Here is a 12,961-nt window from a genome sequence, read left to right as displayed (position 1 = left end):
AACACTTTCTGACTGTGTATGAATCAGATACTTATAAATACTGTTCACAAATGCATATTAAAAATGACATAAATTGACTAGAAATTCAATGGCTGCAGCATATTGAAAAGTAAATTATGAAACAATGCTAGATTTCTTTTTAGGAGTAAATCAATTACTTCTATACACTGCATCGGCTTATTTGAGAAATAATTGTCTCCCCTGTAAACTCAACTCTTATCCATTTATATAACTTTAGAGAATTTTCAGGTGCTTGAGGTAATTAACAACTAAAAACAATGAAGAACTGTAAGCAGGCTAAATGCCCATTTTTCTTACTGCTTAAAGTACTTTTTTTAAGGTTAACATCATAATTTACTCAATTATAGTCTTCCTTTTGCAAAATATCTATTTTCTGAGATCACAGGTCTTCACTGGGCTGTATAATTATATGGAAGAAAAATTAGGCATTTCCTCACAAAACTAACCCATGCAGCCAGCGACCCTAATGACATTAATGAGAATCAACAAAAGGGCAGTGTTTGAAAGCTGTTTGGTAATGACAATGCCAGGTATCTAAGCCACTTGGTTACACTATGATTTTCTAATTCTCTTCTGGATATAAGATCATTTAAGTTTAAAATGAAAGAAGTCAAAGAAAGATATCCCTAGCATCTGAGAAGCTGTATATGTTACTTCAATTCCTCTTTGCAAAGGTAGATGTACAGATAATAACTTCTTCCCTTTTCAAAAGAGTAGTTTAGTTACCCTTATGTGTATAAAGAAATATGTAGAATATAAATGGATGATGCCTAAGACTATAGAGGTTTTTAAATTTGAACCCTATGTACACTGTAATTTGCTCCTTTAGACTTTACAGGAGGCGAATATGTATTTTTTAGTGTTCTAATCACTCCTGTATCACATGTAATAATGACAAAATAAAATGATTGAAAATATAGCTGAAAGTTGGAAAAAATAAAAATTTGAGCAAACTGAAAAATTTATAGGTGAAACATAGTATTTAATTTGGCAGTGTGGTGAAATTTTTTCTCGGTGGGAATGTGAAAAGATTGCTAACTTTCCCATGGTATGACACATATGACACATAACTAAGTGTGCAGGTTCTAATGTCCAGGAATCCTACACATAAAACATCTAAAACAATGTAGAAACTTGCTCATTGGCACACTGGCAAATGGGATCCCGACAACTGCAAAGAAAGACTCTGTCCAACTACTTAAAAATCAATGCAGTTTGTCTTTTCAAAGTACAAAACAAATTGTAAAAATAGCCTCACTGGACAAGCAATGCCTCAACCTGAAAAAATGGCTCTAACGTTAAGACTTCTTCACTCTTGTCTGTGAGGTGCAGACGATTTGGCTATGTGGGTATGCTAGGGCCTCAACCATCCTATTTGTCTGGGACAAAGGCATTTCCAGGAACATGGAGCTTTTGGTTTTGAAACCGGACAGTCCTGGTAGACAGAGATGGTAGAAACCCTAGGGTATGTTTTTTCCATATTTCTCAATGATACTTTATACAATGTAAGCCAGGTACTGTACTCGATTCGGTTTTACAATCAACTTTATTGGGCATTCGTACTGAGTTCATTTCTTCATGGCACAGTTTCTTTACCAAGTTAGTAGTCATGCCTCTAAGTCCTGACAGGGTTTAATAGTGGCTTAATTACCAGCTATGCAAAATGCCCTGTGTTTTAATTTTTTTAAAGTTCAATTAAACAAACAAGTTTCTTCAATTAGGGCAATCAATGCTTTCTTTTTCTTGTCAGTTCCCAAATGACTTTTTTTTTTTAATACAAGAATGGAAACTTAGAAAGTTACATATGATTTTAAAAAATCCTTTCTCAACTTCACCTAGTGATTTCTAACTCCATCTCCTTTAGAAAGATTACATAGAGACTATTGCCAGGCACAGTGGCTCAGGCCCGTAACCCCAGCACTTTGGGAGGCTGAGGTGGGCAGATCACCTGAGGTCAGGAGTTCGAGACCAGCCTGGCCAACATGGTGAAACCCCATCTCTACTGAAAATACAAAAATTAGCAGGGTGTGGTGCTGCGCGCCTGTAGTCACAGCTACTTGGGAGGCTGAGGCACAAGAATTGCTTAAACCCAGGAGGCGGAAGTTGCAGTGAGCCAAGATAGCACCACTGTGCTCCAGCCTGGGTGACAGGGTGAGACTCTGTCTCAAAAAAAAGGAGAAAGATTATATAGAGACTATGCAATAAAGGTGTAGAAAACTGAAGGTGAGCCATCAACAGATTATAATATATTCCCCATTCATTCAACTTCTTTTTGGTGTAGAGGAGTATCTGTTGTCTTTGAGGCAGATGATATCTAATGGAAACAATTAATTTCGAAAACTCTATCTATACATGGCTCCAGGTATGTAACACTGAAATGATCTTCATTTTATAGATGCCAAGAATAATGTCAGTCATGGGAAACTCTCAGCATCACTGGCTCCCACAGCATGATCCTCATTTAGCAAAAAATTACCTGAAAAAAACCTGCTCATTATGACCTGATCTTTGAATGTTATGTTGCATTTCAAACTCCTTGTTTTTGTACAAAACTGAGCCCCCCCGCCCCAAAATACATGAAGAGGAGTAAACATATCATGTTTTCATTAAACAGTTAAATGGACAGCTATTTAAAGGATATATTTATAAAATAGTGTGCATTTAAAATATCTAGTGGTATTATTTAAATTATTTAGAAGCCATCTGTGACTGGTATAGTACATTCAAAGGCACAACTGATTTGAAGACTGAAACAGTACAGATTTCAGTTCTTACATTTAAAATGTCCTCAGTTTTAGGTTATATAATGATAAACTATACCTGCTAAAAAATATACATAGAAAAAAGAAATAATTTTTGTGCAAATAAGACTCATCTGTAAGATTCATTTATTCTATCCATTAGACCATAGGAAATGTGTCTGGATTACTGGGCATAAATATGCAACATTTAAAAGGGAGTGGAGATCTTTATTAAAACAGAAGACTCCTCGAACTCCATGATGATGCCAATAATATAGGTCCTTAGAGCACATTATTGTTCTAAACAGAGGTCCCCATACTTCCACATTGGTTATAAAACATTATTTTGTGCTGCTGGCCTGGAATGAGAATGTCATACATCTGCAGGCAATTAGAAGAAGCTGGACTGCATGTTTGATTAGCTCAATAAGAAACGGGCACAAGTGTGACTCGACTTATGTTAGTCAAATTCCCTAGACAGATTATCCTGTTGTTATCATATGAAATAACCCCCTTTTATCAACAATTAAGTAAATCCACATTTATGGGCACTTTGCAAAATTGTGAGGTGGGAAGAAATCCAACTTAAAGCCTTAAGCCTTCCAAAAAACTTTTAACCCTGCTTTCAATGGTATAGACACCAATCCCAAATTTTAGAAACTGGCTGAATTACACAGAACAATTTGGGTTGGAAATAACCTGTGTGCACACAGTCAACAGGTATGTATTTAGCATATTCCATAAGCAAGGCACTTAATAGTCTGCTTATAACTAAAAAAAATTCCCAAAGAAGTAAGAATTATAAATGTTTTACTATGTGAAACGTAACTTACTTTGTTAGGTAGTCTAAATATTTTCGAGAAAAGTTAAATAGGATTTTATTTTCATTCATCACAGTACAGTTTCTACCGTAACCAATGCATGTTGTAAGTCTTGAATATATTTTATTCTAGGACCTCTTCATTTAGTTCTGGGCATTGTTCTTGAATTCAACCATAAATGTCAATGATGGTCTACAAACTACTTTGGGAAATGACTCATTCATTTATCTGGTTTTTTTTTCTCCCAAGTACTATTACAGTATACACCTAAAGTATTCAAAATAATTCAGTATATAAAAGTTGATACTTAAGAATTTTCAGCAAAATGTTTTGATTTTGGGAAAAATACCACCAAACTTTCCAGTCTAGTTATATAACTAAATAACACAATTAAAAGTTGGTCTATCTTAAATAAACTCAAGGTTTTTTTTTATCAGTATTAACCCAAATACATGTATAAGAATAACCTCATCATTTTATCTCCTTGACATAATCCTTAAATTCAATATCAGAATATCAAGCAGATGCTGAAGCATTCATCATCAATACCGGAATTCTGACTCATGACAGTAACACAAAACAGATGCTAATACGATGCACCCTCTGAAAAGTGACACCATCACAACATGGGTTAGGTCTTGACGTGGGGTACTTAAAACTTACAAAGAAAATATGAAATACATAAGAGTCAGAGCATGACAAGTTTCCTTACTTCATTTTTTTTTTTTTTTTTTTTTTTTTGAGACAGAGTCTCACTCTGTTGCCCAGGCTGGAGTGCCATAGCATGATCTTGGCTCACTGCAACCTTCACCTCCCAGGTTCAAGCAATTCTCCTGCTTCAATCTCTCTAGTAGCTGAGACTATAGGCATGTGCCACCATTCATAGAGAATTTTTGTATTTTTAGTAGAGATGGGGTTTTGCCATGTTGGCCAGGCTGGTCTTGAACTCCTGACCTCAGGTGGTCCGCCTGCCTCAACTTCCCAAAATGCTGGGATTACAGGTGTGAGCCACCATGCCCAGCCCCTTGCTTCATTTTTAAGCCATTTAAATTTGAGTATCTTTTACACAGAAGATAAAACTAAACACGGGTGAATAAGGGGCAGCATCCCAGGGCACAAAAAAATGCATCTTTCATTTAATGTAGCAGCTCAGTGGTCTCTATTGAAACCCTTGGTGTTAAGGGAGGAAGGTGCTCTCTTCCTCACACATGACCAGTTAGAAAGTAAGAACTCCTGGACCCTTTCCATTGGCCCATGTGTGCCATACACGTATGTGGTGGTGACATGGAGTTCTGCACTATGGGGTCTACCTAATCAGCCTCTGGCAGGGAGAAAGGAGTCTGGAGGCTCCTATGGCCCCACTTCAGTAACAAAATCTCCACACCAGGCTGCTCTGAAACGGTTTGCTAAAAAGAAAGGGAAACAATCTTATAGCACAGTTCAGTTAGCTAATATCCTACATGCCTTCAAAGCCCCAGATTCTTATCACTTTGCTAATATAAGCCTACAGCTGTTTCTAGAATACACAGTGATGTGTATGCTCTGTGAAAATAAACAGAAAAACCTAGACAGATGATGCCATGGTGCAAGTGATATAAGTGAAATGGAGTCAAATGAGAGCTTAAAAGACATATAAACGTGAGTGGGGGAAGAGTCCCTCCAAGGTAATGAGAAGCAGGAGCCCCATTTCTTTATTTCTGAATGAGGAAAATAAGTCTGTGGCAAGTTCGATGAAAAGAAACTTGAGAAACCAAAGGGGTACATCTGCAGAGTAGATTGACAGCATAATTTCAAATCCCCAATGAATAACCTGACGGCGACTTTTGCCAGCTGTGACTCTGGCACCCGCCTTCCTGGGTTGGAAGGTCAGCTCTGCACTTAGCACCTGTGTGACCTCTGGTTCTCAAACTTGGCCGCATATGAGGAACTGAAAAAAAAAAGCCTATGCCGGGAACCCACCTCAGAGACTGTGATTTAACTGGGATGGGGTGTAGCTTGGCCATGGAGAAGTTTTAAAGGTTCCCAAGTGACTCTAAATATGGGCAGCTAGGGTTGGGAACCACTGATGAACTTTCTAAGCCACAGTTTCCCATTTGTAAAGCAATGATGACACCTACAGCAACTACCCTTTAGGAATATTGTGATGATTAAATATAATGCAGACAAAGCACTTAGCATGATGTCTGGCACGCAAGAAGTCCTTAATAAATGTGAATTATCATCATCCTCACCACGAGGTGCACTTGGGCAAAAGCTTTCAATGGTTAGGAAAATAAGTTATTCCTACCTTGGCACACATTGTGTTCACTTTGCTCATAGCCTGCTGCACACTGGATACGGTGGGAAGGGTTGGAGGGAATGCGCTGAGGGTCAGCTGGGTTCCGCCGGATGACAAAGTTATTTCGGCCAGTCTGCACTTCAGGGCCTGCGACTGCAGCAGCACTGGCCACAAAACCACCCCCGGGCAACACTCCACTGCTTGCCATGCTGCTGGCAGCTACAACCCCGGTGGTTGCCCCTGAGGTTCCTTCTGCTGGTGGTGTTTCCTGCTGAGGCTGTTCATTATTGACAATAATCTGGGCTGTTTTCGGAAGGCAGAGGTATCCTCCATAGTGGTTGACGCATTTCATTCCACCTTTACAAGCGTCTGGGACAATGTCACATTCATCAATATCTGTGGTCAGTAATAAAATAAGTCAGGAATCTTCTAAGAAGGAAAAATCGAACATGTAAATATAATGCTCATGCCTTTTTGGTATCACACAGACAGGACAGGAAGAGTGACACAAGAGATGGAGACAGAAGGTAATGATCACATGGGAAGTCTTTGAAGCTGGCTCACCTTTGCATTGCTGTCTCACAGGATCCCACTCATATCCGTCAGTGCATTGCTGCGAAGAAAACATCAAAGGTGGGGCCAGGAGACAGTTACTTGGTGTGTCCATTCCCTAAGAAATCACTCTAAAAGCTTCATTCTTATGGCAACAATCCTTGTGCTAAAGTCCTAGATATATGATGAGATGGGTGGTTTAACATTCTATCGCTTTTTTTTTTAAAAGACAAGTTTGTGCATTGGACAGCTTCGGAGGTCCATTCTCAATCATCAGCTGCCTAAACTCTTCTGTTCTTTTTGGTACAGTTGCCCAGTACCATCTTCTTTTCTGTTTTGAGACTAATCTTCTCCAACTTCTCTGACTGCTCTTTATTAATCTGCCTTTTTTCCCACATTGTAAATGTTAAAAAAAAAAAAAAAAGACCAAATTCTCTCTCTTTCCTCGCCCTCTCCCCCGCCCCCAACCAGCCCTGGACTCTTCTCTCTCTCTCTAAATCCTCTTACAGCATTCAAGCACCTAGCTTTCGTTATCATTCTTACCTCCGTCTCACACCCTGACCTGCTCCCTAGCTTCAGCTCCTAAGGAACAGAGGTGTTCCTCCTAGCAGTTCCCAGCTTCAATCTCCTCTCCAGTTCACCTACTGAACAAACAGCCTATGGATCACCTTCTGAAACCGGGCAGTTTTAGGGCCTGGGGATGCAAAGATGATGCAGACTTTGTCCCTGTCCTCAAGCAGCTCAAAGACCAGAAGAGGAGACAGATAGGTAGAAAAGCTGCAGCAAGATGGCAGGTGCCTTCTACAAGTGTATGCGGGAAGGAGTGATGGACTCTGCCCAGGAGCACGAGTGAGCATGGCAGGGCAGAAGGGAAGACTTGACAGAGGAGGTGACAGTGAATCAGGCTTTACAGGATGAGCAGGATTTTTCCAGGTGAATGTGGGAATTCTAGGAAGAGAGGCTATTGTGACAAAGGCATAAAATTGTTGAAAAGGGAAGGAGCTGCAAGGAGTTCTGGGTAGGTGGAGGATGAGGTTACAGAGGTAGGCAGCGCCAAAACAAGAAAGCCTTTCTTTAGGAATGGAAGCCTGAATTCTAACCTGAAGGTCAGTGAATCTCAAGCTTTATTGTGTCTAAGGATCACTCAGGGTGCTTGTTTAAATGAAGATTCCTGGGCCCACCCAAAGGATTTGATTCTGTAGGTCTGGGTAGGGGGCCTGGAATCTAAATTCTTAGCAAGTATCCCAGGCGATTCCTATACAGGTTGTCTAGGAACTGCTTCTTGAGAAATGTTGCTATAGGCAATAAGAGGCCTCTGAAGAATTTTTAAGCTCAGAAAACAATCTGATCAGACGCTCATTTGAGAAAGTCACTGTAAGGAAGAAGCCTAAGGAAGGATTGAGCAAAAGTGGAGTAAACAAACAAATAAACTTAAATTCTTTTAATATAACTGAGAGCTGCTTATGTACACAATGGATGCTTGACAAGGAAATAGCTGAATGGAAGCCCAGAGATCCCATGTAGATATTTTACTGACGTCTGAAACTTACTGGAGTGAGAACTAAATTCACTTTGTCTCTCAGACTAATTTTTTTCTTGTTTCCCAAACAGTGTTCAAGGTACCACTACCTTTTTCGAAACCCAGGATTCCAACTTTAACATCAGTGCTGAATGCTCCACTTACTTTCCTTCCATCTCTGCTGACTTTGTATCCATTTCTACCATGTCTACCACGTAGACGTAAGCCTTTTGCTGGCCCATGAGTAGGCAAGGCCCCACATCTCTACATGCTGCATACAGACCCTGTGATCTTTCTTGTGTTCTTGGTTATGTTGCTCCTCTCTTTGAGACCTCACAGTGACCTGCAGATCTCTCATCATCACCATCTCTGGGTTCTTTCCACCACCCAGTTCCAGCTGATCTGACCTTATCACCACCTGGATTGGTCTCAGGTGCTTTCAGCTCTAGCTTTTGATTACGCCACTCTCTGACTCGGGTGCCTCTTCAGTCTTTCCAGATCAATCCAACCAAGGTCATCACTTCCTTCAAGAACCAGCACAGAGTTCTGTCTCCTCTAATATGCCGGCACCAACATTAATCACCTCCTTGCTTTTCTATTTCCTTGGCAATTTGTATAATCTGTATAATAGTATCATTTGTCCTTGCTTAGGAACTTTGTAGTTTTCAACACTGTCTTCCCAGGGTAAATTCTCCAAGAGGGGGCTGAATTTTCTTAGTAAACAAATAAATTCTTTTAATAGTGATGAGAATTGCTTATGCAGATACTTGTTGAGTAAATAGCTGAATGGACACCATCATTAATATGGAAGAGGACTATGAGGCTATTTTGTGGATACGCGCCATTCTTCTGAAAAGTATCTTTCAAGCCAGGCAAAAATGGCAGCTCACTTGAATAATTTGTATGGTAAATAGAGAAGACTTGCAGTTTGTTTTAGGTATTTACTTCTAGACATTTAATGTCAGTGTACTATTAAGTAAACCTAGACTGAGTTTAGCTTCACCACTTGGCTATGCAGCCTTAAGCAAGTTAGACACTCTCTCTGATCTTCAGTTCTACCATTAGTAGAAGGAAGACGATGCCACTTACCTTACATTACACATTGCCGCAAGGATCAAAGCAGATCGTGTCTCCACAGCAGGATACTCAAAAATAGTTATTATCTTGTCCTTTAACCATGAATTATTAGGTATACAAAATTTAAAGGAGAATAAGCCCAATCTTAGCACAAAACGGTATCATATCTGGAAAATTTGTTACAATAATAATGAACCCTAGTTAGTGGTCTTAAAACTATTATGTTTAAGCCACAGGGAATCTTCTCTGGTAAAAATGAGTAAGATTTAGGTGATTAGCAAAGGGAAGGGCATAGAAGATAAGCAACTGGAAAAGAAGTAAAATCTTTTATGAGATGATTATAAAAGTGGGTAGTGAATTTAAATTTAGCTCCCTGAGAAGGCAGTAAGTTTAGTCTGAATAACAAAACATTTTCATTTTAAGATAAACAGCACATGCCTTCATTTTTCTTGCTTTATTTATCTTCAGCAGAGGAAGCAACTGCATTTAACATGAAGTTAACAAAATATTTGTATCAAGCTATTTTATTTATAGTGGATCTGAACAACAGAAAGGAACATTTGCCAGATGAATACTAACATTCTAGGGATAATGTGGTACCAAAAAGTGAGATAATGTTTATTATCAGTAATTGACATTAGTTCATTTTTAAGAGTTTTCTTTTCAAAAATTTTTCACATTCTTTCGAGTAGGATTACTTAATTTTAAACTGGGAGCAGTAGAAAAATGTGTTTTTCATATTCCAATCCAGGACAAATGTCATTTGCCTAACACTGATTAAAGACAAGAAAACACAAAACAGAGGTGCAAACAAACTCACCAGAAGTGAAGTCAGTACTGTCCTTCTCTGTTCTCACCACAGCTATTTGTAGCGGTGGGAGGGGTCAGATGATCTTTTTAATATTTTATTAAACATTGGTTACACCCGTGCAACTAACTAATCAAATATTACTTGGAAATATCAGAGATGCTAATAAAATGCAAAACGGACTTGCACACATTACGTTTTAAAACCACTTTAGCCAATATGCATCCTGGTAACACATAAAGTGTGTCTGCCTTTATTTATTAGAATTATCAAGTTATACAAAAAGAATGAATATATAGCCTTTATAAATTCAATAAAGGCCACTTACATGAGAATGTATGTCATGTACACAAAGAAGGCCATGTGTCTTTATGGTGTTTAACGTTCTTACTTGACTTGAGTCTTACTCTGCACGTATTGGTTTTATCTGCATGTGGTAGGAATCCAGGTTTTCCAGTTCCTTACACCCATTAATTTGTTGAATGTTTTGGAAACATGTAACTTTCTTTGGTTTTAGTTTTTAAATGGATCCCATTTTTAGCCTTGCACAAATGATTATATGTTGGTTGCTATCTTAGGTGGTGAGCCCAATGAACTTTTGAAAGGATCAAGGGGGCAATTTACAACGAATCTTAGATATGAAGCATGAATGAAGTGTTGTTTAATTTATCACCCTCCGCAGAGTATAGCCCGAATACACTGGCAGGGGTGTGCGAAGTCTTTTTTTTCGTCACAGAATCCCGCTGAACCGTACTTATTTAAAATTCCATCACCCCTTACCGTGTACGTGATGGTTTCTTCGGTGTCCTGTGACTTGACCAGCGCCAGAGTCAGCATAGTTAGGAAAAGGGCTTTCAACATTGTGAATCTCAAAGAAAATACAGGACAAACTGATGTTTAGTATCTGCTGCGGGGAAAGTAACACTTTAGCAGCGAGCACAAGCGAGGAAGGGAGAGTGGGAGAGGCTGAGGCTCCACCATACTCAACTTCCAATCTGCTTTCTCATCTCCCCTCCCCCTCCTGAACCTTCTGGGTAGCCAACGAACGAGGCAGCAAAGACGTAAAAACTGCTGTAGAATTGCATTTCACGTTACTCCATCCTGCTACGCTGTTTACACACAAAAGACATTCAGCGTGCATTTTATACTGCACCTACAAAGCAGGCTGCAGAAAGAGGGGGTCGAAAGGAAAAAACAGTAATCCATTTCAAAGGGGACGGTGCATTTCCTGCCCCCCAATCCCACACCCCCGGGGATGGAGGTGGGGCTGCAAAACTCTATTCTCTAGAACATTAAGGCTTTCCCAGTATGCTCACCTTGAGCTAGCAAAGTTCCTTGCACAGCACAGCAAAAATACCTGCGAGCCAATATGAATTGCCTTGGCCTCAAGCTTTTTATTTTTTAAACAAACAAAACAAAACTCAGAGAGCAATCTCCTAGTTCTAGTAGAATACTAGACCTTCTCACATGTCTCAGAGCTTCTCACATCCCCCAGTACAAACTCTCAAAGTGGCATTTCCACGCCTTTCTCTGCGCACAGCTTTGTTTAAAAGTCCCAGGTTGTGTGGAGGGGCAGCCCAAAGCGACTGATTCTCTTTTGTCTTATCAGTCTCTGGGTCCCCGGCATGCTACCTTCGGTTTCAGGCTGCCTAGGACCGGAACCAGGGATCGCACCGCAGCCCGAGGTACCAGTTTCGGGCGGGCGGCCTGGCGCAGCAGGGAGATGAGGTCCCCTTTCTTAACAGCAAGCTAACACCGCGGTCCCCTGTTGCTGCTCAGCGTCCCAGCTTTTAACCAGCTCCTGTGGAATCCAGGTGCGGCTTAAATCTCGCACACTGGTCCCCTAAACTTTCAAAACCACGTTTACGGGCAAAGCCCTGCCGGCTGGTTGTCGGCGCGCACACACATGCCCATCCCAACAGATGTCACCCGAGTACTCGCACTTGCTGACAGATCGCATTCCGAGGCTGCACACCTCCACCTCCCTCTCTGCCCGAGACACCCTGCACAGTCCAGGGCAGTTCTCGGGTATTCAGCACCCCTCAGCTCACCCCACCTCACTTACTCTCCCGCGCGCGGCCCCGTGAGCACTGGGTTCGCTCGGGGCGACCCCCAGTCGGGGGCTCCTACCTGCTCGGCCGCGCTGCGCTCCGGGCCCGGGCAGCGAGGGGAGTGCGCAGGGGAGGGCAGCCCCGTGGGTCTGATCTGGCGAAGTCTGGCAGCGGCCGCGGCGGCAGGAGGAGGAGGAGAAAGGGAGGGAAAGGGGGAGGGCGAAGGGGGGCGGAGGAGAGAGCTGAGGGAGGCGCAAGCGCCGAGCCAAGCGCTGCGAGCCCGGCGGTAGAGCGCGCAGCGCAGCGAAGTCCGCGCCTCCTGCTCCAGGGGCCCTCTCTGCCGCCCCCGCCTGCCCTCCCTTGCCAGCCCCTCGTTTCCCAGACTCGCGGGGACCCCAGGCCAGAGAGAACACGTTGACATGTGATGTCCTGGGTGTGCTTCAGCCTTGGGGATGCTCCCACTCTCTAGTGCGTTTTCTTGTTCTCTAAGGAGGGTAACACAGCATCTCCCTCAGAGACCAGAGGGTTCTAGAAATTGCTGTTACTTTTTTTTCCCAGTAAGTGAATGCTAGGAGAGTAAATTAACCCCATTCATAGAACTGTTTCCTTTACCTTTTCTTTCAGATTTTTTTTTTCCAGGAGGTGTCTGCTTCCACAAATGGAGAAAAATGAGAATTCATCCATTCAACAAATATTTGCCACCTACTGTGTGCTAACTGTTGGGAATAGGCCAAATAGAACTTGCACTAACAAAATTGTGAGGTAGGGTTTGTTTTATGGTCTTTCAAACCTCCCTTTATGATAACAAGTGTTGGCGAGAATGGAGAAAAGGGAACGCTTGTACGCTGTTGGTGGAATGTAAATTAGTACAAACATGATAGAAAATTGTATGGAGGTTTCTCAAAAAACTGAAAGTAGAATTATCATATGAGCCAGCAATCTCATTTCTGGGTATTTACTGGGAAGATTTGAAATCAGTATGTTGAAGAGACATATATGTGGCATATATGTGTGTGTGTGTATACAATATACACACACATATATTTTATTATATATATGCCTTTTTAAGGCTAAATAGTATTCCATTGTGTGT

At 41.2% G+C, this 12,961-nt stretch overlaps 1 protein-coding gene across 1 annotated transcript in view; it reads right to left on the bottom strand.

Moving 5' to 3' along the window:
• Nucleotides 1–12,034, bottom strand: part of EFEMP1 (EGF containing fibulin extracellular matrix protein 1) — a 57,262-nt gene extending 45,228 nt beyond the window's left edge. The window contains exons 1-4 of the mRNA XM_032176558.2: nucleotides 11,948–12,034; nucleotides 10,598–10,685; nucleotides 6,426–6,474; nucleotides 5,871–6,257 (exon numbers count right to left, since the gene is read on the bottom strand). Of these exons, the coding sequence (XP_032032449.1) occupies nucleotides 5,871–6,257; nucleotides 6,426–6,474; nucleotides 10,598–10,678 (517 nt within the window). The 5' untranslated portion in view covers nucleotides 10,679–10,685; nucleotides 11,948–12,034. The remainder of the gene's footprint in view (nucleotides 1–5,870; nucleotides 6,258–6,425; nucleotides 6,475–10,597; nucleotides 10,686–11,947) is intronic.
• Between the last annotated feature and the right edge of the window lie 927 nt (nucleotides 12,035–12,961).

This window comes from Hylobates moloch, unplaced genomic scaffold, assembly GCF_009828535.3.
Source record: "Hylobates moloch isolate HMO894 unplaced genomic scaffold, HMol_V3 SCAFFOLD_15, whole genome shotgun sequence".
Classification (NCBI taxonomy): domain Eukaryota; kingdom Metazoa; phylum Chordata; class Mammalia; order Primates; family Hylobatidae; genus Hylobates; species Hylobates moloch.
Note: the sequence above shows the minus strand (reverse complement) of the source record. Positions and strands in the feature narration are given on the sequence as shown.